This window comes from Onthophagus taurus, chromosome 7 (assembly GCF_036711975.1).
Source record: "Onthophagus taurus isolate NC chromosome 7, IU_Otau_3.0, whole genome shotgun sequence".
NCBI lineage: Eukaryota > Metazoa > Arthropoda > Insecta > Coleoptera > Scarabaeidae > Onthophagus > Onthophagus taurus.
In genome coordinates, this window is record NC_091972.1 from 27,469,784 (window position 1) to 27,495,581 (window position 25,798).

Below are 25,798 nucleotides of genomic sequence, written 5' to 3' on the forward strand. Positions count from 1 at the left end.
GTTTTTGTCAAAATTAATGGGATTCAAGCCTCTTTAACACCAAGATATGAAGGCCCATTTAAAGTGATAAAAACATTTCCGAAATATTTTGTAATTTTCAAAAATAACAAGGAAGTAGCTGTTAACATCAACAACCTTAAACCAGCATTTCTTTTAAAAGAAAATTCAACTTGTCACCACAGCGAGGCAATCAATTCTCGTGATATAAAAATTCAAAAAAAAGTTACTTTCAATTTTTAAATATGATTTATTTTTTCTTTAACCACCATATTCCTCTTTTTATTAATCTTTATAGGAGGGGAAGTGGCTGTAGCATGCTGTGCACACGACATGTACAAAACAAAGGAGAACGTTACTATATAAAATTATTAATATTATTATCATTCAAAATAATCAATCGATTTTATCAGTACTGTGAATGTAGTTCGTATTATTATTTATTAAAATATTAATTTATATTGTGGATACATACATATATATCCACAGTACTCCTTTCAATTTTGAAATTATATTTACTACGGTTTGAGTTATGGAGGCTCTTGTCCTTATACAAGAGCGAATTGATTTGAATTTTGAGTTGCCATCAATTTTATTGTCCTGGAAATGTGATCCATGGACTCTTTGGAATTGGCTGGAAGTCGGCCAATACGGTCTCCAATCTTGTTACAGTTTCATTTCGAGTCTCACGGTTCTTCTACTAATCTTATCATATTAGTTTCTTAAATGCTATGGGATGCAGCTGCATAATTCCCGTTTCAGGGATTTTTTCATAAACCGTTTATAATGATTTTATCCGCTACTTACGGACACACTGTATGTGATTTCATATGTAATTACTTTCATTTGATTTTCTTTCCTTAATCAGTTTATTATGATTTTAATGGATATCTAATTTTTATTAATACACTCGCGGGGTATCTTAATTTATTTTTGTTGTTGATTATTAAAGGTCATTGAGTGTTCGTTGGTAAATTTATCGATATTCTTAAGATCCATTAATATTAGGGGTGGGGATGCGGATATCGGTCGTCCGTACCGCGTTTCCTCTTCCCACCACTTCCTCTTTTGTTCTCAAGCGTTAGTGCAGTACGCTTGTTTAATTTTTGGTAAAGTTTGTTCCGGCTTTCCTGGTTCCGCTTTAATCAACACGTGCAGTCGCATTAAATGAAAAAAGAAGGAACAGGATTTCCAGATAAGGTTTGAATATTTTTGTATAGAATCTAAATTATTAATAGTTTATTTTCTTGTTTTCGACCTGTTCGCTTGAGTTTTTTTATTATTTTATTTTTTTGACATTATAGGAGTGTCTCTTACAATATTGACTCAGCCGACTCAATTTTCGTGTTATTGTTTTTTCTTTTCAGGTTATAATTTTGTTTAAATTCTTTTTTTGAGAAGAATTTTTTTGTAGCTTTGTTATACTAATTTTTTTTTGTTTGTTATTATAGACAGTTATTAATTTAACCAGTATAAGACCTTCTGCACACGGAGCTGCTCGTCATAGACGAGTATTAGACGCAATTGTAGGAAGACGTACGCTTCAGTGCATCTCACGTGTTTTTAAATAAAAATCAGCATATGGCGACGCAGCGTCGCGACTTCGTCTAAACATGCGACTCGCAGTGTTGCCAACTTGAGAGATATATCCCGATTCGGGAGATTTTTCAGTATTCCTAGAAACAAAGGATATTCGTCTATTTTGAGAGATTTTTAATTTCTCAAAATTATTATATTATAAAATTTAAATATGTTTTTGTAATTTAACATTTGCACTATCTTCTAATTATAAGACGATCAATATTTAGTAATAGCGCCATCTATCAGAGATTTGCCGAACGTAATAAATCTATCCGAAACAATTCGGGTATTTACCGCATCGAGGCTACGTCATGTTATGTCATATTCAATAATTGATTACGAGAGTAAACTGCGTAGAATCGTAAACCGTGTAGAGTACCGAGTCGGATTGTCTTTACTGTATAGAGTGTATTGTTTAAAAAAATGGAAGATTCTTCATCAGATACGGAACATTTAGAACCTCCTCAAAAAAAGTTCCACCAAGAAAAAGGAACCAAAGTTTTCCATGAATGTTGGTTGCAGGATCCCCATTTTAAAAACTAGTTAACAGCGGATAAGAAAAATAAAAATAAATGCAGGTAGTCGCGCTTCCTTTAATCAATAAAATTAAATTAATTATAAAATAATTTATATTTCTGTGTGAACATTATTAAATTTTAGATGTTCCGTTTGTAATGTAGACTTGACATGCGGTAAGAGTGAGTTATTAAGGCATTCTAATAGACAAAAACTTCTGAAAATATGTCAGCGGTTAAAACGACAAAACCATTGGCTAATTATTTTGTTAGTAATGATAAAGATATACATGTTTATAATATTAAAAGAGCTGAAATTAAACTTTCTGTATTTTTCGCGGAGCACAATGTTGCTACCCAAGTTGTGGATCATTTAGTAGCTCTGTTAAAATGTATCAGGAAGTGCGAAACGATGCGCTGTTTTAGCGGAGTTGCAAGATTACTTTAACCAGAGCAAACTAAAAATTTTTAATTAGTAACTACACGTTGGTTGAGTCGGCACGACTGTGTAGTACGAATTTTAAATAATTGGAATGTGTTAGAACATTTCTTTTTACTAGCAATAACTGAGGATAAATTAAAAAGTGCAGAAACTATCCACAATGACATGAAAAATATGTATTTAAAAGGGTATTTATATATCATGAAGTATGGTCCAAGTTTTTTAAATTCCCTTAATTCATTATATCAATTAAATAGTCAGTTCATAAATTACATGGGCACTGTAATACTTTATTTATACGACTATGCACTAATTATTTAAAACCGGATGTCAAACTGAACATTTCTTGCCATTAGATAAGATTAAATTAGGTGATGAGTGTGAAAGCTTTATAAAATCTTTACCACTGGACGGTCAACAGGAGATTCGAAAAAATGTTTATCATTTTACTTAACCGCCACTACTGAAATTTTAAAACGATTTCCACTTAACACTTAATAATCACATTTTTAAAGCAATGGAATTTTTAGATCCCCAAGTGGCATTTTCAACTAAGAAGAATTCTGATATTGATATAGTTGGATTGGCTGTTGATTTTTTTAATTTCATTGCCACTGACATATCAAATGAGTGGCAGAAACTAGCTACTTCATTCGATGAAACTGAAATCGATGTGGCTTCAAATTGGATGAAAAAAAATTTTAATAACGACCACTTATTTACAAATTTAGGAAAACTTGCCAATATTATTTTAACATTGCCTCATACAAATGCTGAAGCAGAAAGAATTTTTTCCATGGTAACAGATATTAAAATGAAAAAAGGAAATAGAACGGGCGAGGAAACATTAAATGCAATGTGCGTTATTCGTAACGCTTTACAACAGAATAATTAAACATGCGTTGATTATCCCACCCCAAACGACTTATTACAAAAATATGTATATAAAGAATTTTATAGTTTTAAGGACTGATTAGTACTATCGGAAAACATATTTATATGATTTCTAACTTAATATGTTTGATTTTAAATATATTTTTTATTAAGTTTTATATTTTATAGGAGTATTAGTAGTTAAAAACTACTTACTTTGAAATTTTATGTTAGTCTTTTCTATTTAAAAACAATTTTTAAATTTATTTGTAGTTTTTTTTTTGTTTAATAGATGGGATTTTTAAAGCACTGCGCATGGGACTTTTTGTTACATTGTGTTGGTACCACTGCATGCGAGCTGCATTTTGCCCGGTGCGGTACCCAGTATAAATAATAACAGTAAAGATGGATGATGAAAGTGATCAAATGGTGAAATTTGTTCAATTAATTGAAAATTACCAATGGTTATACAATCATACTTTACTAGAATACTCTAGAAAGGATCGTACCGAAAAAGCTTAGTCTGCAATAGGCCCAAAATTGAAATAGACAGAAAATTTCAAAATTGTTTAATATATTACTTCAATTCGATAAAAATTCGGGCGATATTCTTCTAGAAAAAAGGCTTAGGTTATATTTTTGAACGCGCATTTTTTGAGATAAAACTGAAATGTACAGGTATCCCAAAATTGAGATACCATGCTTAAGTTGACATTTTTAAATAGGAACCCCATCATTTTTTTGTTGCATTTATGGATTCTACGTAAAATTCAGAGTATTTTTCATGTTACACGTAATTCAGCTGTCTTCGAAAAAAATGGCAATTAAAAAAGAACTGCTATTTTATTTCGGATAAATAAAATTTTTGGAAATTTTCAATTATTAAAAGTAAGTGGTAACTACTGCGAATGGAACTAAGATGCATACTGCCAGAGTACATACATTATGTATAGATTAAAATTATGTTAGAATTCTTTTTCGTTATACCATTATTGGCCCTGAGAAGGGCCTTTGTGTGGCGGCTTGTGAGAAAGCCCTTAATTGTAATAAATTGCAGAGCTCATTTTTTTTTTGGTAAACTTCTCTTTTTCGTGGACGACGATTTCAATTGTGCAGCACCACCAGCGACTTTCTTGGCGGTTTTGGGTTTCGGCGCTTTCGGCTTTTTCGTTGGTCCCTTGGTAACTTTTTTAGCTTTTGATGGTGCTTTTCTAACCGTGGTGGTTTTTTTGACTGCGGCAGTAGTAGAGCTGGTTACTTTCTTTTCTCCGACCGTTGGCGACTTTTTGGCTTTTACTGCAGCCTTCTTTTTGCTTTCAACAACAGGGGAACCGGACACCGGCGTTGTTTTTGCCTTCGCAGGTGAGGAGGATTTCTTCGTAGAGGCAGCTCGAGCTTTGGCCCTTTTAGATACGGCGGCGGCGGCGGCAGGTTTCTTTTTAAGGGAGGAAGTCGTTACTCTGCCTGACTTTTTTGCAGAGGCCGATGCCAGTTTAAACGATCCTGACGCACCTTTACCTTTAGTTTGGACAATACCGCCTGCAGCGATGGCGGTCTTCAGGAATTTCTTAATAAACGGAGCCATCTTCTCAGCGTCAACTTTGTAATTAGAAGTCATGTACTTTTTAATAGCTTGAAGCGACGAACCGTTGCGTTCCTTAAGGGTCTTAATCGCGTTATTCACCATTTCGGATGTGGGTGGATGGGTGGCTTTTGATCGTTGGCTTTTCTTTTTCTTCGTCGACGAATCGGAGGAGGAACCACCGCCGGCAGCTTTGTTTTTTACGGGTGAAGTGTTTTCCGTTTCGGAAGATACGGGGGTTTGCTGTTCCGTTTGTTGTACATCCGTCATTGTAGCGGCAGTTTGTAACAAAAATATTTTTTACAAAAACTCACGTGCACGAAAGTCAACTTCGTACAAGTTATTCACAAACATTTTCCTCAGAAAATTGAACCCAACGTTGAATGTACATACCGAAGCCGAAAACCCGTCCAAAGTCGATTTTCCTCAGTTCGCACTGCTGGCATCACAACGGCGGTCTCGTGTTCGCAACTTTCTAGAAAAAGGAACCCGCTTGTGTTGGCGTCGCGACGTAAATATTCCCGTTAGGTATTTCAGTATAGTGGAAGAAGTTAACTCGTCGTCTACGTAAAAATTTTACTTGTGGGGGTACGATTTCGTTGTGTAGCGACGGTTGAAAGTATAAGATGTCATTGACGTGACCGTCGTCGTAAACTTTAGCGTCGTCGAATTTCGCGCGTATGTAAAAACGGACTGAATTTTCAATGAGAATAGCTTTCTTAAACGTTTTAAAACCACGAGGTGTGTAAATTTTATCAATATGTCTAAGCTTTTATCCTTAAAACGAGGACGATGCGATCGGCAATTCCACATTGGTCGCGAGTTTTCTCGTTGTGTCGAACATTATTGCCGACGTCGAGGACGCGAGAAAAGTGGTATATTGCGGCTCTAATTTAGGGATTACGTTTTCGTGTAAGCGTCGTATCATGCAAATACCTTCACGTGAGTGAAAAGTGAAATATTCGAGTGTTATATTCACACCGCCAATGTCGGTCGTTACGCATTTACTCGAGTCATTCATTCATTGCTATTAGTTTTTAGGTTCATATGGTCAATATGATACCAATTATGTATATCAAATCTAATTTCTATTATTCTATACTTAATAGTATAATATATGCATATATTTTTCCTTTCACACACTTTATCATATCTAAGTGTTGTGTAAACTTATTTAGACCTGGTTAATGTTGTTAAGTGTTGTGTTTTATATTGATTATGTTTTAGCTTATTGACGAAACTTGTTTTGACCGTTATTAAATAATATTATTTTAATTCAATGGATTATTTGGAGTTTCCCTTTAGAGAAGAATGTCACAAAACATGAAGCAGATACTGCGACATGAGATTTATCCCGCAAAAATGTTTTGAATACGTTTTAAAATCAACGTATTTAGGTTAATTAGGTAACAATAGCGATTAAACATGAAGGCAACTTATACTCAAATAATTGTTGTAAATGATGATAATGGTCTTCTTCATTGCGACTTGCTAGTCTTGCCACGAGAGTATCGTCTAGATATAAAAAAGGAAATTTAAGCCAGAAAGAACTTCGTTTATAAATCGTTGGAAGGTTTGTGCAGCGTTGCGTATTCTTAAGGTGGTAAATGAGAGTACTCTTCGGCTGGAGTCCGATCGAAAACTACGTAGAAAGGAACGACCGTTAGTACAGTCGTTACAATGTGGAAGCTTTCGGAAATAACTATATTCCTACTGCAGGGAAAACAATTTAAATGACAAGGTTAAGCCTGGCTGGTTGGTCTTCTGGCATTAACACAACAAACTAACAAAATCCATATTAAAGTTATTGAAATTGAATTAATGCACAGAAAGACCACGTTAAAAGTTAAAAACCTGAAGTAGGTCGATTTTCCCAAGAGTTTTCTACAGTTCCTACATTGTAACAACTCGACCCCCCCGACGGTATCCCTTTCTACCCTCTTTCAAATGGGTTCAATTGTTAGAGACAAGGTTAACACCACGTTAGTCAAGCACACGTCAAGAATGGCATGAAAAGCGTTATTTCCTTGCCGCTTTAATTGATTATTTGAAGCAAATACTGCGACAGGAACAAAAACAAAAATGTTTTGAATACGGTTTGAAATCGACATAGGTCATTTAAGTAATAATATCGATTATACATAAAGGCAACTTGGTTTATACAAAGTTTTTGTAGTGAAATTTAAATGCGGTCACTAAAAACTCTGAAGAATTCTACTTAGAAAACCAAATCGGAGGATTACTTACCAATTATTATTTCTGTCTTGGAAATATATCAAACCCTCCTAAAACATGAGAGCAAATTTAAGTACAATGGAAATAATCAATTATAATTACTATCGCAATAGTTGTTTTTCAGAAAATAATCTCTTGGTTCTGCAAAGAACTGATCTTATTGAGGAGGAGGCCTTTCGGTATGCGGCTACTCCTCCACCCAACTACCGAATCCAACCCACCAAAAACTAGCACTACTCCCCTACATAATCGAACACAGCTCCTGCCGCTAACCAGTTCCAATCATTCATATGGATTTATGGCTGTCATCCATAATCCTATTCAATTCTCCTTTACCTTCTGTCTCTGTCTTCTCCTCCCTTTCGGACACTCCTGCAAGATATGCTGCAGGGTGTCCTCACTCACCTCACACAGACACATCCCGTTCATATCCATCTCAAAGATAGATTGAATGGACCATGCTCCGTCATCAGCGGAATGCCCTTACCGAACATGGCCACACTCTACACTTACTCCCTTGACTCTTACCGTCTTACCCGCTCTCCTCATCCCTACATCATCTCTAAACTCTCATCCCAATTCCACTATCTTACCCATTTTCTTCGCCCTCTTAAATACTTTCACAACATCATTCACCTCCACACTTCTTCTTTTACTCATTATCAACCACTCTACCGCTGTCATATTGTCGTTACACACCATTAAAGGCCAAAGCTACGGAGCTGTTAACGAAAAAGGCGAAGATTCAGAAGTCGAAACCACCGACATCAGAAATGGTTAACGGCGCATTAAGAATCTAGGTGAGCGCGGCGGTTCTATCAAAAAGTACACCGTTTATTAAGAAAATTCTTCAACGCTGCCATTGTTTGGGGTGCTCTTATCCAAACCAAGAGCAAGGGAGCGTGGGCGACATTAGGACCGGCGAAATCCTCCGCGAAAAGAGCACAACAGCCAAGGCGAAAATGACTCCGATTGACGAAAGAAACGAGACGAACCCCCTGTTACGTGACCCAAAGCAACATCAAAAGCGCAAAAGACCACCAAAAGTCTTTCAATGTGTGCAAAGATAGTTTACCAGTGACGTGGCGCTGTAACGCTAAGGCATGGGTAACTCGCGATGTGTTGTCGTTCTCGATAATCCACCGGCACATTCACCAGATTTAGGAGCAGAAGTTGGATGGATTACGATGACATATCTGCCACCTAAGACCACCTCCCTTATACAACCCACGGATTAATTGGTGATAGCCAATTTCAAAAAATCTACTATAGTATTTATAATATATAGAAATATATTTATATACAGAGTGGCCCATTGAAAACGAGCTGAAGGCCTGAAACACGTCAAGTTTGTTTCTCAGGAGGGCCACTTTTGACGCAAAATTATTCCCCAAACTTTACCCTCCGAAGCGGGGTGTCGGGGAACATTATAAAGCAACCAGAAGCGCACGATTTCTGCCGTGTCCTTGGGATTATTGTCTTGTTAAAAAGTAAATGATCTCGCAATCCAAAAATTTCTAGCACTTTCTAATCAATTATTTTTTAAATATCAAGGTAATATCGTTTATCCATGATACCATTTATAAATGTCGTATTGCCTGCACGAGCAGCTGACATATATGTACACCCACAACATAGCACTACCACCTCTATATTTTACTGTTGGGCACAAATTTTCTCGTTTTGAATGCTTCGTTACGTTTTCGCCAAACTTTGGTGCGCGAATCACAATTAAATAAATCAATTTTTTCAAGTTTCATTACTAAAAATCACGTAACAACTTAAGGCATGGTGTGTGACACGGGCGACTGACACCGGCAGATTTTCACGTGCCCGTGTCTGATACGGGCGCTCTTGTTATATCTAAAAAAGTCGATGATTTAAATAAATAAGGTATGCCTTAAGTGGTTAATTTCCAAAATTCATCGTCTTTAGAAATGTGTAATGTACTGCACTGACGAACGAGCTTTTTTTACAATTTGGCTAATTTCACCTTGTGATATCCTATCTTTTCATAAACTAACAATCAAATCTCGAATTCTTTGTGAAATTTGGCGGTTTCTTATACTCATTTTTAATAAATATCCAAACATTGAATGGCACTAATACGAGATCAAACTACAGTAGTCTGTTTGCAAGAACATACGCGTCTAGGGAATTAAGACAGTTTAAGAATGGAATTAAGAATCTAAGGTAGTCGGTGTGTGTAAAATTTACGCCTTTTCTTGTATTTACTTTTTTTATAAATCCCAAAAACGTTCAATTTGGAAATAAATGTTACAGTTCGGATTCCTTATATTTCTTTATCAATCCCAACAAGTTTTTGATTACCTTAAAGAAGATACACCTTCATCTTCTTTAACTTTTATTGTACAAGTTTTAAAATTTAATTCGTACGGAAGCTTTCGTTGTGATCATCAATATTTGAATGCATATGGAAGCAAATTAAGTTTAAATTATTTAAACATCATAATCTTTTTTTTTAATTACTAAAATCTTATATGAAATAATTGAATTTATTTTATATAAATTAAAAAAGAACTTAATTTTTTTTTGGATTAAATCACATCTTAAGTTCACATTGAAAATTTTACACGCTATTACGCTTAGAAATTAAAAAACGTACATTATCCGCAGTCTATACTGAAAGAGCATTTTTGCTTTCATAATAAACACCGATTGAAGGGGAGCAAAACGAAAATTCTTTTTCATAAAACAAGTGATTGGTTCTGAAAAGAACCGGTCTTGTTGGGAAGGTTTGGTTGATTGATGCAAATTAGGCTCTTTCGCCGCGAATGCGCCTAGCAAGCTGAATGTCTTTCGGCATGATGGTTACTCGTTTTGCATGAATTGCACACAAGTTCGTATCTTCGAAAAGTCCGACCAAGTAAGCTTCACTCGCCTCTTGCAAAGCCATAACGGCGCTGCTTTGAAATCGCAAGTCGGTCTTGAAATCTTGGGCAATTTCTCTAACCAAACGTTGGAAGGGCAACTTTCTAATTAGAAGTTCGGTACTTTTCTGGTAACGACGAATTTCTCGAAGAGCTACGGTTCCAGGTCTGTAACGATGCGGTTTCTTGACACCACCGGTAGCGGGAGCGCTTTTCCTTGCCGCTTTAGTTGCGAGTTGTTTACGTGGCGCTTTACCTCCGGTAGATTTCCGAGCAGTTTGTTTCGTACGAGCCATTTTAGTTTATTATTAAGGGTTAACGAGATACGTACCGTACGACAACAAAGATATAGTTGGTCAAAGTAAACTGAGAGATCGCTCTGTTGAAGGCTACTTTATACCCGTGTACGTGACTTGCATCGGATTGGTCGAGCCGTAGAATCGGTAGGCGTGTCCATTGCGCCACCATATAAGCGCGCGAAAAGTCCCGAAAACGATAGTCCGCTGTCGGTGCTTGTTAGTTCGTCGTCGTTATACATACATAAAAAGAAAAATGACTGGCCGTGGAAAGGGAGGAAAAGGTCTTGGAAAAGGAGGCGCCAAACGTCATCGCAAAGTACTCCGTGACAACATCCAGGGTATCACCAAACCAGCTATCAGACGTCTTGCCCGTCGCGGCGGTGTAAAGCGTATTTCAGGATTAATTTACGAAGAAACTCGAGGAGTTTTAAAGGTTTTCCTTGAGAACGTTATTCGCGACGCTGTCACATACACTGAACACGCAAAAAGGAAAACCGTTACTGCTATGGACGTCGTTTACGCCCTTAAGCGGCAAGGTCGTACTCTCTACGGCTTTGGGGGTTAAGAAATTTAAATTATGTACCTATTTTAATTTTGACGACGACTGTTCTGTATTCAACACGACCACCCGGTTCTTTTCAGAACCACTATATTTATGAAAGTTAAGGAATATTTTCACATACAATCCGGACAATTACATACATACGTAATATGTATGTATGTATATAAGGTTCGTTCCAACCACGCTTTAGACTTTTGACGGTCACAAGCCTGCACAGTTAAAAAGTGCTGCTGCCTTGAAAAGGATGATCCGTGACGTTTTGTCAAGCGTTCCAACTACAGAATATTATGTTATTCTGTGGTTCTAACGGCCGTCGGTCGGACAAGTTCGTGTACCTGGTCTCGACCAAGAACGGTTCACGTCCTTTGGCGCTTGCGCATATTTCATTTCCAATTGTGCAGCTGTCTGTTATAGTTTCTGATATTTCTGGTGGTTTTTATGACTCTCAGAAACAGTAGTGGCACTAATTATCACCCCGAAAAAGTACCTCAACGTGATTTATGATAGAGGCCCTACTACGAACTATGTAGGTCCAGGGGGCCGCACTTCTTTTTTTATTTTATTTGAAATTCAACAAAATAATGTAGTAGAGAATATAAATTTACTTATACTTGAATGATTTAAAAAAAAATTTATAATTGTTAATTGTTTAGACTTTAAGAATATAAATTTGAAATAAAAAGAAAAGAATTTACGCCTTAAAAAGAAAGAAAAACACTTAAACAGTATTTAGAGTACTAAATTATTGTTTACATTCGAATAATACAAATTTGAGTACCTCTTCCCATGGTACTGGGAAGAGGAAAACTTTGAAGATGGGGAATTTCCAAAAATGGATAATGCGTTATATTCATGGTTTTTAAAATAAAAAAAGATATCGTCATTGTACTGTTTCATGTGAATATTTAGCTGACCAGGCTAAGGTGTTTTACCGGAAACATTATGGAAAGGATGATTTTCGTGCTAGTAGAGGTTGGATGGCAAAATTTAGAAAAAGATATAGCCTGAGAAATTTGAAAATTACTGGCGAGAAGTTAGAAGCTTTCTAACAATTTTCAAGCAATTACACCTTTTAAAAAAAATTGGCTCTACACATTAGAAAAGAAAACTTATGCCCTAATCAAAGATATAACGCAGACGAGTCAGCTTTATTTTATAAGCTTCTTCCAGATAGAACTTTGGTGGGATTCCACGAAAAACAGCACCAATGCCAACACAGAAGGAGACCGTAAATTAAAATTGCACGTTATTGGTAAAGCTAAGAATCCACGTGCCTTCAAAAACAAAGAAATACCAGTCATCTACAGATCAACTTCAAACGCGTGGATGACCTCGATACTTTTTAAGGAGTGGTTTACGAAATGTTTTGTGCCAGAGGTGAGAAAATATTCTTAAGAGAATAACTTACCTGGAAAAGCCTTGTTATTAATCGATAATGCGCCAAGTCATGCTTTAGAAACCCAGTTAGTTAGTGACGATGGATTAAAACGCAAAGAATAAAAAAGGTATAATTCAAGAATCGTCGATGAGAAATCACTCAAATAAGCCGTTACAAATTAAAAGAAAGTACGGAAAGGTATAAAACTTACCGAAAAATAACTTTAACCCACCAGTAATATCAATCCTATCCTTTTCTATTTTCACAGCCAACATAACATTAATCCGATAAAATGTATGAAAGAATTAACAATTTGTTAACGCATATTTTCGGGTGAAATACCCTTGTTTCTTAAGTGTTCGACGCACAACGACTAAAATGTCGTTTATAGTCTCCGATATTTCTGGTGGTTTTTATGACCCTCAGAAACAGTAGTGGCAGTAATTATCACCCGGAAAAAGCACCTGGACATAATTTATGATAGGTCCAGGGATGCACTTCTTTTTTATTTTATTTTAAATTCAACAAAATAAAACAGAAATGTAGTAAAGAATATAAATTTATATAAATTTACTTATACTTAAATGATTTTAGAAAAAAGCAAGTATTAATTCATAATATAAAAATTAAAACATATTTTTTATAATTATTTTAGAATTAGTGTGAAAAGATAATAAATTTTATAATAACAATCATAAATTATTTAAGCAAATGTACTTTTTAGATAGATTTAAATAAATTGTTGTATTTTCACACAAAGTAATGATATTTAAGTTATTAAATATTATGTTATTGAAATGTTCGTTAATGTGGACCTGAACAACTCACGCCAGAGTTTGAGATTCGTAAACTACCTGTATACAACCCCATCTTTGTTCGTTATATGACTGCAATTAAGTCATAAAAACCACCAGAAATATCGGTAACTATACCATCTACCTGAAAAAGTCGGGTTGGAGGGACCGTCGAAAAAAAAAAAAACTTTAACATTCAGATCCACACGAGCAAGCAGGTAGATGGTAAATAAAGACGTTTTAGTTATTGTAACCAAAAGAACAAGGGTATTTCACACGAAAATATGCGTTATAGTATCAACAAGTTTCATTTTTACTTATTGGTCTTATTGGTGTTGTGTGCGTGGATGTGGCAAAAACAATTAATAGGACCAGCGCTAACCGTGGTGCTGTGAAAATACATCGTTATCGTTGTTGATGACGTCACATGGACACTTTAAAAATCGAAAGTTATTTTTCGGTATCACTTTTCGTTGATTTTTTAGCGACACGATGATTCTTATAAAATTCAACAAAAAATGTGATTCGTATTAATATCTTGATATTACAGGTCATGTTTAAAATATACATACATGCATACGTATACGTATGCTACTTGAAAGAATATGTATAAAAAAGAAAATGATACATTTACACAACCGCAGACATCGATAGTTCATTATTCGACTATATTCTTTGTGGCCCTGAGAAGGGCCGTTTTGTTAATATGGTGTGACCAAGTTGTAATTAAATTAAGGTTTTTTCTCGGTCTTCTTAGGTAACAAAACAGCTTGAATGTTCGGAAGCACACCTCCTTGAGCAATCGTCACGCCCGACAGTAATTTATTCAATTCTTCGTCGTTACGTATGGCCAGTTGTAAATGTCTAGGGATGATACGAGTCTTTTTGTTGTCTCTCGCAGCGTTACCGGCCAACTCGAGAACTTCGGCTGCCAAATACTCCATTACAGCCGCTAAATATACGGGAGCTCCAGCTCCTACGCGTTCCGCGTAATTGCCCTTCCTCAACAATCGATGAATACGACCAACAGGAAATTGTAATCCTGCACGACTGGATCTGGATTTTGCTTTTCCTTTAACTTTTCCACCTTTTCCTCGACCCGACATGGCTTAGTTGACTTGGTAGCGTGCCGAAAACTTCAACAAAACGTATCAATTCAGAGCGAAATACAGGTTTTTCAAATACATATACCTAACTGCGCCGACGGTTCGACCAATAGCGGTGAACGGTGAACGGTGAACTTGACGGGCCTCTTGAGGTTCCTGGAATCTTCCTTAACCCTCTTCATCGGATCTAAAACAGACGGAAAATATATTAGTTAATATTCGCTAAATTAGCGATATCGGAAGTGGATTTGGAAAGGACAGTCGGGTTCCCGGATCGTCAGACGAGAAGCAGCCTTGGCCGTTTATGGCGAAGGTGTTCAACGTCGTAATCCGTTAATCCCGCTAGGAGGGGATTTGGGTGGTCTTCGAGCCGCGTAAACTCGGTACTGGCTTTGTTCCGAATGAATTCCTCGATGGTCACCATCTGGGAATCATTGTGCAGTGTCGCATTACTGACAAACCAAGGAGCATCGAATGCCATCCTTAGGACCTTGTTCTGAACCACTTGGAGTTTTTGCACGTGCGAGTGCGCGGCGTAACCCCAGACTGAAGAAGCGTATGTCATCGCAGGTCTGATAACCGCTTTGTAGAGTCGAATCTTCCGGAGAGGATCCAACTTACTTCGGCGATTTATCAGAGCGTACAGATTGACCAGAGCTACCTTCGCCCGGTTCGCCATGGCCTCGATGTGACTTTTCCAAGTTAGTTTAGAGTCCAGAATGACACCCAAATACCTGGTTTCGGAATGCCAGGGAAGCTCGTTCCCTCGCAGTACCAACGCATCGGGGGGTCTCTGTCTACGCCGAGTAAAGAGTACTGCGGTACTTTTATCAGCGTTGATTTTGACCCGCCACTTTGCGAAGTAGTCTTGCAGCTGATCCGATGCTGTCTGCAGTCTACGAGCGGCGATCTCGGGGGACCAAGATCTGCTGTAGATGCATACATCGTCGGCGTACATCGCTAACTGAGTGCCCTCGCACCGGGGTAGGTCGCTAACAAAGATACAAAAGAGTATCGGTGAAAGCAACGACCCCTGAGGGACGCCAGCAGTTAGGATTCGCTCTGTCGAACGCGTACCGTTCAATTTGATGCGCGCCTTCCTACCGCCAAGATAGGACGCGATCAATTGAACCAACGCCAGGGGCACGCCCGCTTCTAGCATTTTGAACAAAAGTCCTTCATGCCATACTTTGTCGAACGCCTTGGCAACATCGAAAAGCGCCGCACATGTGCTTTGCTTTCGATTGAAGCCTTCGGTTATGTATTCGACAAGTCGCAGTACCTGGTGTACGGTCGAATGTTTGGGTCGGAAACCAAACTGTTCGTCCTGAATGAGCTTAAGATCTTGAACTGATCTTTGTAGCCTCGTCTGGACGATCCTCTCGCATACCTTGCCGAGACAAGAAAGCAAACTGATGGGCCTGTAGCTTTGCGGGAACGTTAGGTTCGCCCCGGGTTTCGGTAACACGACGACGTCCGCGCATTTCCACTTGGTAGGGAAATGCCGCAGCCGGAACGCCGCATTGATGATTCCCGTCAGCGAAACGACCGCTTTTAAAGGCATGGCCTTTAAAGCAGCGTTTCCTATCCCGTCCGGTCCCGATGCCTTCTTCGACTTACATCTCGCGATTGCCTCTTTCACCTCGGTCGGAGAAGCGTGCTCGATATGCCGACGATCTTCTACGGCCAGCCGCCTACTCACTACGCGTTCGACTCGATCGATGAAATCTTCATCTTCGTCATCGTCGCATAGCGGGCTGCACTGGTTTTCGAAGTTATCGGCATGAGCCTCTGCTTTCTCTTTGAGAGTGAAAGCCATTCCGGTTTCACCGTGAATGGGCGGCATGCGCGTCGTGTTCCCCTTCAGCACCTTGACCATCTTCCAACAGGAGTGATCGTCTTCGGTGTTCAGGGCGTCGAGTTTGGCGTCGAAAGACGCGTATCGGAACTCCGCGAGCTCCCTTCTCACATCACCGCGCAGACGGTTATAGCGACGCTTGAGATCGGGATCCCAATTGCGCTGATAAGTCCGCCTGACGCGATCACGCTCCCGCATAAGTTCCCTGATGTGCGCCGGAAGCACCCATCGATGGTCCTTTACGGGAATCGTGTTGGTCGCGTATCGAAGAGAATCCTCGATTGCGACCGTGAGTCGTTCAACAGCCTCATCCAGTTCCTGAGCGTTGTGGATCGGTCGTATTTGTCCCATATTGTGGTGCAAGTGGTCGCTAAAAGCCGGCCACGATACAGTGGAACGTTCAACCGGGACGCGAACGTCCGGGACGTCTCCTAGCTGCAGCAGCACAGGGAGATGATCGGAACTAAGTTCGTTGAGCGTGGTAACTCTATGAACTAGTCGGACATCTTTAATTACAACCACGTCCAAAACGTCAGATCGTTGCCCTTCGTTCGACGGGTAATACGTGTGGTCGGCGGGGGCATCGGTGACAATGCCCGTCTCGTCGGTAAAACTCCGCAGTATTTTACCGTTCGCGTTTGCGATCCGACTGTTCCACGATGGGTGCTTAGCGTTTAGGTCGCCGGCGATAACCACGCCTTTGTCCGTATCCAAGACACCCGTTAGATCGTCTTCCAACAACCGCCGATTCGGCGGATTGTAGGCGGCGACCAAGCGGACGCACCCCGATAGTGTTCGTACCACAATCGTAGTAGCTTCGAGATGTTGAAGAGGGGGAGTCAGATCTTCGTAATGATCCAAACTGGTCCTTACAAAGATGGCTGTCCCGCCGCCTCTTGCTCCAACTCTATCGTTTCGATAGAAGCGATAATTGGGCAGCCGTGGCCTGTCGCTCGCTCGCAGATGGGTTTCGCAAATGAGTATCGCGTCAAGGTCGTACCTTTCGGCGAACTCGCGAAGTTCATTCTGTTTACAGACAAGGCCGTTGGCGTTCCAATAAGCCAACTCAAGCGATTGCGGTACTCTCGGTCTTCGATGAGTCATCATAAGAGTTTCATCATCTCGGACATGATTTGGACGCACAACTTAACTCGTGCGTCCCTATCGGATTTGTCGATTTGGATGACCTCGCTCATCATCGCCAGTATGTTGACGAGGGGGTCGGTTGGAGGTTCAACCGCCGCCTGTGCCGCAACATTGACCGGGAATGGTGTTTCAGCCACCGCGATCGACCCGCTTTTACGAAGCCTCCTATTGTGACGCCTCCTCTGCGACCTCGACAGCTTCGGGGGGTCGTCGGTCGCCTTTTGCTTCGGCTCATTGAGCTTAGCTTTGGGCGCCGCGACCTCTTTCCGAACTACCTTGGTAGCTGGAGCGTTCGCTTTGGGGGCAACGTTAGCGTTGCCTTTCGGCTTTTTCGCCTGACTACTAACCGCTTTCACGGGTTTCGCCGCGACTACTGGAGCCTTTTTGTCCCCCTTTTGCGCTTGAATAGCTGCTTTCGGGGGAACGGTCGCTTTGACCTTTGGGGCTGCCGCCGGCGCCCTCGTTTCCGCCGCCTTCGGGTGTTTTGGGCACCCTTTGTAGTTGGCGGTATGAGGACCACCGCAAAGGACGCACTTGGCGGGCGCATCCTTTGCTTTGGCACAGGAAGCCGTCGGATGGTCACCAGCGCACTTCACGCAACGAGGTGCACCGTTGCACATTCGTTGGGAGTGGCCGTAACGCTGACAGCGATGACACTGGCCGACTTCCGTCTTCTTCTTGGCGCTCTCGACAGTTATGGTTAAAGCCATGACCGTCTTGAGGTCAAAGATCCGTTTGGCGTCCGCGGTCTTTTTCAAGACGCACAGGACTAACGGGATCGGCCTCCTTTCAGAGCCCTGGCGCATACGTTTTACCGTATCGGGCCAGAATCCCTGTTTTCTCAGGTCGGCAGCAATGCTGTCCTCCCCGATACTGGTAGGGACGCCTCGAAAAACCACCTTTAACGGCTTTTCCTCCGGTAGAGAGAATGTGTGGTACTGGTGTTTACCAGCCATCAACATCTTCACCAGGGCGCGATAGGCTTCCGCGGTGGGGAGCTCAATCTTGATTCCTTGCGGAACCGCTCTGGCTTTCGAAAAGGCGATCCGAAGTCTCGCCATCTCCGCCGAAATGGAATCCCAGTTTTCCTTCGCATGAAGGATTACCGGGGGGACCCGCTTGGAAACGTGTTCCAATCGAGGACGCACGGCCTCCGAGTACTCGTCCTCCAGGTCGCTACTGGCCTTCCTTTTCCCGTTGGATGGACCGACTGCCACGTCGACATCCATTTTACCCGCCGGGATGGAAGCCAACGCCTCGGCGAATGACCTCGGAGTGGAGGTGGTCGCCGCCTCCTCGATGGAGGCGGTGCGGCCTGCCGCGCTGGTCGTCGCATCCTCGAGGGAAGCAGTACGGCCTGATGGTGCTATGGCTTTCGCCTCCACTGGGGAGGCAGTGCTGCCAAGAACGGGGGTTGTTTCGGTTGTCGCCTTCTCGGGGATGGCGGTACTAACCTTCCGTGTGCATTTGGTCGCCACCTGCTCAGGGGAGGCGGTGCGGCCTGCCGCGCTGGTCGTCGCATCCTCTAAGGAAGCAGTACGGCCTGATATACCTGCCTTGGCTGCCGCCTCCGCTGGGGAGGCAGTTCTGCCAATAACTGGTTTCTTGGTCGCCGCCTTCACGAGGGAGGCGGTGCGGCCTGATGATTTGGCTGCCGCCGCCACAGGGGAGGCAGTCTTGCCAAGAACGGGGGTAGCGTTGGTTGCCGCCTTCACGGGGATGGCGGGTCTGACCTTACGCGCAGATTTAGTCGCCGCTTTCAACGGGGAAGGCGGACGGCTTGGTGGAACGGGTGTCAATGTCCCGTTCTTATCGATAATGTGTGTGTCGACCACGCTTGCAAACAAGCGAAAGTCTACACACGATGCGGATAAAGTTTTCTTCTCCATTTTCGACCAATAGCGGCCGTCAGCCAAGCGGTAGCAACGGGAGGCGTCGCCTACTGATACGACGCTACCACTTTATAAACGGTAAAGACAGAAGGGCAACGATCTGACGTTTTGGACGTGGTTGTAATCAAAGATGTCCGACTAGTTCATAGAGTTACCACGCTCAACGAACTTAGTTCCGATCATCTCCCTGTGCTGCTGCAGGAGACGTCCCGGACGTTCGCGTCCCGGTTGAACGTTCCACTGTATCGTGGCCGGCTTTTAGCGACCACTTGCACCACAATATGGGACAAATACGACCGATCCACAACGCTCAGGAACTGGATGAGGCTGTTGAACGACTCACGGTCGCAATCGAGGATTCTCTTCGATACGCGACCAACACGATTCCCGTAAAGGACCATCGATGGGTGCTTCCGGCGCACATCAGGGAACTTATGCGGGAGCGTGATCGCGTCAGGCGGACTTATCAGCGCAATTGGGATCCCGATCTCAAGCGTCGCTATAACCGTCTGCGCGGTGATGTGAGAAGGGAGCTCGCGGAGTTCCGATACGCGTCTTTCGACGCCAAACTCGACGCCCTGAACACCGAAGACGATCACTCCTGTTGGAAGATGGTCAAGGTGCTGAAGGGGAACACGACGCGCATGCCGCCCATTCACGGTGAAACCGGAATGGCTTTCACTCTCGAAGAGAAAGCAGAGGCTCATGCCGATAACTTCGAAAACCAGTGCAGTCCGCTATGCGACGATGACGAAGATGAAGATTTCATCGATCGAGTCGAACGCGTAGTGAGTAGGCGGCTGGCCGTAGAAGATCGTCGGCATATCGAGCACGCTTCTCCGACCGAGGTGAAAGAGGCAATCGCGAGATGTAAGTCGAAGAAGGCATCGGGACCGGACGGGATAGGAAACGCTGCTTTAAAGGCCATGCCTTTAAAAGCGGTCGTTTCGCTGACGGGAATCATCAATGCGGCGTTCCGGCTGCGGCATTTCCCTACCAAGTGGAAATGCGCGGACGTCGTCGTGTTGCCGAAACCCGGGGCGAACCTAACGTTCCCGCAAAGCTACAGGCCCATCAGTTTGCTTTCTTGTCTCGGCAAGGTATGCGAGAGGATCGTCCAGACGAGGCTACAAAGATCAGTTCATGATCTTAAGCTCATTCAGGACGAACAGTTTGGTTTCCGACCCAAACATTCGACCGTACACCAGGTACTGCGACTTGTCGAATACATAACCGAAGGCTTCAATCGAAAGCAAAGCACTTGTGCGGCGCTTTTCGATGTTGCCAAGGCATTCGACAAAGTATGGCATGAAGGACTTTTGTTCAAAATGCTAGAAGCGGGCGTGCCCCTGGCGTTGGTTCAATTGATCGCGTCCTATCTTGGCGGTAGGAAGGCGCGCATCAAATTGAACGGTACGCGTTCGACAGAGCGAATCCTAACTGCTGGCGTCCCTCAGGGGTCGTTGCTTTCACCGATACTCTTTTGTATCTTTGTTAGCGACCTACCCCGGTGCGAGGGCACTCAGTTAGCGATGTACGCCGACGATGTATGCATCTACAGCAGATCTTGGTCCCCCGAGATCGCCGCTCGTAGACTGCAGACAGCATCGGATCAGCTGCAAGACTACTTCGCAAAGTGGCGGGTCAAAATCAACGCTGATAAAAGTACCGCAGTACTCTTTACTCGGCGTAGACAGAGACCCCCCGATGCGTTGGTACTGCGAGGGAACGAGCTTCCCTGGCATTCCGAAACCAGGTATTTGGGTGTCATTCTGGACTCTAAACTAACTTGGAAAAGTCACATCGAGGCCATGGCGAACCGGGCGAAGGTAGCTCTGGTCAATCTGTACGCTCTGATAAATCGCCGAAGTAAGTTGGATCCTCTCCGGAAGATTCGACTCTACAAAGTGGTTATCAGACCTGCGATGACATACGCTTCTTCAGTCTGGGGTTACGCCGCGCACTCGCACGTGCAAAAACTCCAAGTGGTTCAGAACAAGGTCCTAAGGATGGCATTCGATGCTCCTTGGTTTGTCAGTAATGCGACACTGCACAATGATTCCCAGATGGTGACCATCGAGGAATTCATTCGGAACAAAGCCAGTACCGAGTTTACGCGGCTCGAAGACCACCCAAATCCCCTCCTAGCGGGATTAACGGATTACGACGTTGAACACCTTCGCCATAAACGGCCAAGGCTGCTTCTCGTCTGACGATCCGGGAACCCGACTGTCCTTTCCAAATCCACTTCCGATATCGCTAATTTAGCGAATATTAACTAATATATTTTCCGTCTGTTTTAGATCCGATGAAGAGGGTTAAGGAAGATTCCAGGAACCTCAAGAGGCCCGTCAAGTTCACCGTTCACCATTTTTATAACACTGTATACTTACTGCAGTGTACTACGCTGTGTACTGTCGAAAATCTTGTCACCGATAAGTTTTATTAACTAATCAACGAACAACAACAATGCCACCGAAAACTAGTGGGAAAGCAGCCAAAAAGGCGGGTAAAGCGCAGAAAAATATATCGAAAACCGATAAGAAGAAGAAACGCAAGAGGAAGGAAAGCTACGCTATTTATATTTACAAGGTATTGAAACAAGTTCATCCTGATACCGGTATTTCGAGCAAAGCTATGAGTATAATGAACAGTTTTGTGAACGATATCTTCGAGAGGATAGCCGCTGAAGCATCCCGTTTGGCTCATTACAACAAAAGATCAACGATCACCAGTCGAGAAATCCAGACTGCCGTCAGACTTCTGTTACCTGGAGAATTGGCGAAGCACGCTGTAAGCGAAGGCACCAAGGCTGTTACTAAGTACACAAGTTCCAAATAAATGGCGAAATAAACATCCCCCCTCCCTACCAAACAACGACCGGTTCTTTTCAGAACCAAAAATTAGTATCTGAATAAAGAATATTATCGCAATTTACAATATTTTTAAGTTAACCCGGCGACAGTGTGGTGGGTTTTTTGCATACAACCTTTGTGTATATTTTAAGTAACTTTTATTCACTGTAGTATATCTTGATAAGGATATATATATTCAGTTCATAGTGACTAGTTGTCAAAAAATAACGCAGTAAATCATTGACTATTAATTTTTGTAACTAAAAGAAACTTATTGTTAGCTTTTGAGGTGGCAGAAATGCCTCTTAAAATGGAGAAGAAAACTTTATCCGCATCGTGTGTAGACTTTCGCTTGTTTGCAAGCGTGGTCGACACACACATTATCGATAAGAACGGGACATTGACACCCGTTCCACCAAGCCGTCCGCCTTCCCCGTTGAAAGCGGCGACTAAATCTGCGCGTAAGGTCAGACCCGCCATCCCCGTGAAGGCGGCAACCAACGCTACCCCCGTTCTTGGCAAGACTGCCTCCCCTGTGGCGGCGGCAGCCAAATCATCAGGCCGCACCGCCTCCCTCGTGAAGGCGGCGACCAAGAAACCAGTTATTGGCAGAACTGCCTCCCCAGCGGAGGCGGCAGCCAAGGCAGGTATATCAGGCCGTACTGCTTCCTTAGAGGATGCGACGACCAGCGCGGCAGGCCGCACCGCCTCCCCTGAGCAGGTGGCGACCAAATGCACACGGAAGGTTAGTACCGCCATCCCCGAGAAGGCGACAACCGAAACAACCCCCGTTCTTGGCAGCACTGCCTCCCCAGTGGAGGCGAAAGCCATAGCACCATCAGGCCGTACTGCTTCCCTCGAGGATGCGACGACCAGCGCGGCAGGCCGCACCGCCTCCATCGAGGAGGCGGCGACCACCTCCACTCCGAGGTCATTCGCCGAGGCGTTGGCTTCCATCCCGGCGGGTAAAATGGATGTCGACGTGGCAGTCGGTCCATCCAACGGGAAAAGGAAGGCCAGTAGCGACCTGGAGGACGAGTACTCGGAGGCCGTGCGTCCTCGATTGGAACACGTTTCCAAGCGGGTCCCCCCGGTAATCCTTCATGCGAAGGAAAACTGGGATTCCATTTCGGCGGAGATGGCGAGACTTCGGATCGCCTTTTCGAAAGCCAGAGCGGTTCCGCAAGGAATCAAGATTGAGCTCCCCACCGCGGAAGCCTATCGCGCCCTGGTGAAGATGTTGATGGCTGGTAAACACCAGTACCACACATTCTCTCTACCGGAGGAAAAGCCGTTAAAGGTGGTTTTTCGAGGCGTCCCTACCAGTATCGGGGAGGACAGCATTGCTGCCGACCTGAGAAAACAGGGATTCTGGCCCGATACGGTAAAACGTATGCGCCAGGGCTCTGAAAGGAGGCCGATCCCGTTAGTCCTGTGCGTCTTGAAAAAGACCGCGGACGCCAAACGGATCTTTGACCTCAAGACGGTCATGGCTTTAACCATAACTGTCGAGAGCGCCAAGAAGAAGACGGAAGTCGGCCAGTGTCATCGCTGTCAGCGTTACGGCCACTCCCAACGAATGTGCAACGGTGCACCTCGTTGCGTGAAGTGCGCTGGTGACCATCCGACGGCTTCCTGTGCCAAAGCAAAGGATGCGCCCGCCAAGTGCGTCCTTTGCGGTGGTCCTCATACCGCCAACTACAAAGGGTGCCCAAAACACCCGAAGGCGGCGGAAACGAGGGCACCGGCGGCAGCCCCAAAGGTCGAAGCGACCGTTCCCCCGAAAGCACCTATTCAGGCGCAAAAGGGGGACAAAAAGGCTCCAGTAGTCGCGGCGAAACCCGTGAAAGCGGTTAGTAGCCAGGCGAAAAAGCCGAAAGGCAACGCTAACGTTGCCCCCAAAGCGAACGCTCCAGCTACCAAGGTAGTTCGGAAAGAGGTCGCGGCGCCCAAAGCTAAGCTCAACGAGCCAAAGCAAAAGGCGACCGACGACCCCCCGAAGCTGTCGAGGTCGCAGAGGAGGCGTCGCAATAGGAGGCTTCGTAAAAGCGGGTCGATCGCGGTGGCTGAAACACCATTCCCGGTCAATGTTGCGGCACAGGCGGCGGTTGAACCCCCAACCGACCCCCTCGTCAACATACTGGCGATGATGAGCAAGGTCATCCAAATCGACAAATCCGATAGGGACGCACGAGTTAAGTTGTGTGTCCAAATCATGTCCGAGATGATGAAACTCTTATGATGACTCATCGAAGACCGAGAGTACCGCAATCGCTTGAGTTGGCTTATTGGAACGCCAACGGCCTTGTCTGTAAACAGAATGAACTTCGCGAGTTCGCCGAAAGGTACGACCTTGACGCGATACTCATTTGCGAAACCCATTTGCGAGCGGGCGACAGGCCACGGCTGCCCAATTATCGCTTCTATCGAAACGATAGAGTTGGAGCAAGAGGCGGCGGGACAGCCATCTTTATAAGAACCAGTTTGGATCATTACGAAGATCTGACTCCCCCTCTTCAACATCTCGAAGCTACTACGATTGTGGTACGAACACTATCGGGGTGCGTCCGCTTGGTCGCCGCCTACAATCCGCCGAATCGGCGGTTGTTGGAAGACGATCTAACGGGTGTCTTGGATACGGACAAAGGCGTGGTTATCGCCGGCGACCTAAACGCTAAGCACCCATCGTGGAACAGTCGGATCGCAAACGCGAACGGTAAAATACTGCGGAGTTTTACCGACGAGACGGGCATTGTCACCGATGCCCCCGCCGACCACACGTATTACCCGTCGAACGAAGGGCAACGATCTGACGTTTTGGACGTGGTTGTAATTAAAGATGTCCGACTAGTTCACAGAGTTACCACGCTCAACGAACTTAGTTCCGATCATCTCCCTGTGCTGCTGCAGCTAGGAGACGTCCCGGACGTTCGCGTCCCGGTTGAACGTTCCACTGTATCGTGGCCGGCTTTTAGCGACCACTTGCACCACAATATGGGACAAATACGACCGATCCACAACGCTCAGGAACTGGATGAGGCTGTTGAACGACTCACGGTCGCAATCGAGGATTCTCTTCGATACGCGACCAACACGATTCCCGTAAAGGACCATCGATGGGTGCTTCCGGCGCACATCAGGGAACTTATGCGGGAGCGTGATCGCGTCAGGCGGACTTATCAGCGCAATTGGGATCCCGATCTCAAGCGTCGCTATAACCGTCTGCGCGGTGATGTGAGAAGGGAGCTCGCGGAGTTCCGATACGCGTCTTTCGACGCCAAACTCGACGCCCTGAACACCGAAGACGATCACTCCTGTTGGAAGATGGTCAAGGTGCTGAAGGGGAACACGACGCGCATGCCGCCCATTCACGGTGAAACCGGAATGGCTTTCACTCTCGAAGAGAAAGCAGAGGCTCATGCCGATAACTTCGAAAACCAGTGCAGCCCGCTATGCGACGATGACGAAGATGAAGATTTCATCGATCGAGTCGAACGCGTAGTGAGTAGGCGGCTGGCCGTAGAAGATCGTCGGCATATCGAGCACGCTTCTCCGACCGAGGTGAAAGAGGCAATCGCGAGATGTAAGTCGAAGAAGGCATCGGGACCGGACGGGATAGGAAACGCTGCTTTAAAGGCCATGCCTTTAAAAGCGGTCGTTTCGCTGACGGGAATCATCAATGCGGCGTTCCGGCTGCGGCATTTCCCTACCAAGTGGAAATGCGCGGACGTCGTCGTGTTACCGAAACCCGGGGCGAACCTAACGTTCCCGCAAAGCTACAGGCCCATCAGT

The 25,798-nt window shown here is 43.8% G+C and overlaps 5 protein-coding genes and 1 long non-coding RNA gene across 6 annotated transcripts in view; 3 read left to right on the plus strand and 3 right to left on the minus strand.

Annotated features, from left to right (window-relative positions):
• The window catches only part of LOC139430358 (uncharacterized), a 136,109-nt gene that overhangs the window by 102,744 nt on the left and 7,567 nt on the right, over nt 1–25,798 (plus strand). The gene's annotated exons all lie outside the window — the stretch shown is intronic.
• LOC139430796 (histone H1-like) lies at nt 4,398–5,332 on the minus strand. Its single transcript, XM_071198095.1, has one exon. The coding sequence runs from the start codon at nt 5,258–5,260 to the stop codon at nt 4,469–4,471; it is 792 nt and encodes a 263-aa protein (XP_071054196.1). The 5' UTR covers nt 5,261–5,332; the 3' UTR covers nt 4,398–4,468.
• Nucleotides 9,946–10,456, minus strand: LOC139430577 (histone H3). The gene has a single exon (XM_071197746.1). The coding sequence runs from the start codon at nt 10,410–10,412 to the stop codon at nt 10,002–10,004; it is 411 nt and encodes a 136-aa protein (XP_071053847.1). The 5' UTR covers nt 10,413–10,456; the 3' UTR covers nt 9,946–10,001.
• On the plus strand, nt 10,630–11,013 carry LOC139430632 (histone H4). The gene has a single exon (XM_071197824.1). It carries the CDS (start codon nt 10,669–10,671, stop codon nt 10,978–10,980), a length of 312 nt encoding a protein of 103 aa, XP_071053925.1. The 5' UTR covers nt 10,630–10,668; the 3' UTR covers nt 10,981–11,013.
• Nucleotides 13,839–14,296, minus strand: LOC139430730 (histone H2A-like). The gene has a single exon (XM_071197947.1). It carries the CDS (start codon nt 14,253–14,255, stop codon nt 13,881–13,883), a length of 375 nt encoding a protein of 124 aa, XP_071054048.1. The 5' UTR covers nt 14,256–14,296; the 3' UTR covers nt 13,839–13,880.
• On the plus strand, nt 20,303–22,078 carry LOC139430546 (histone H2B). Its single transcript, XM_071197683.1, has one exon. It carries the CDS (start codon nt 21,621–21,623, stop codon nt 21,990–21,992), a length of 372 nt encoding a protein of 123 aa, XP_071053784.1. The 5' UTR covers nt 20,303–21,620; the 3' UTR covers nt 21,993–22,078.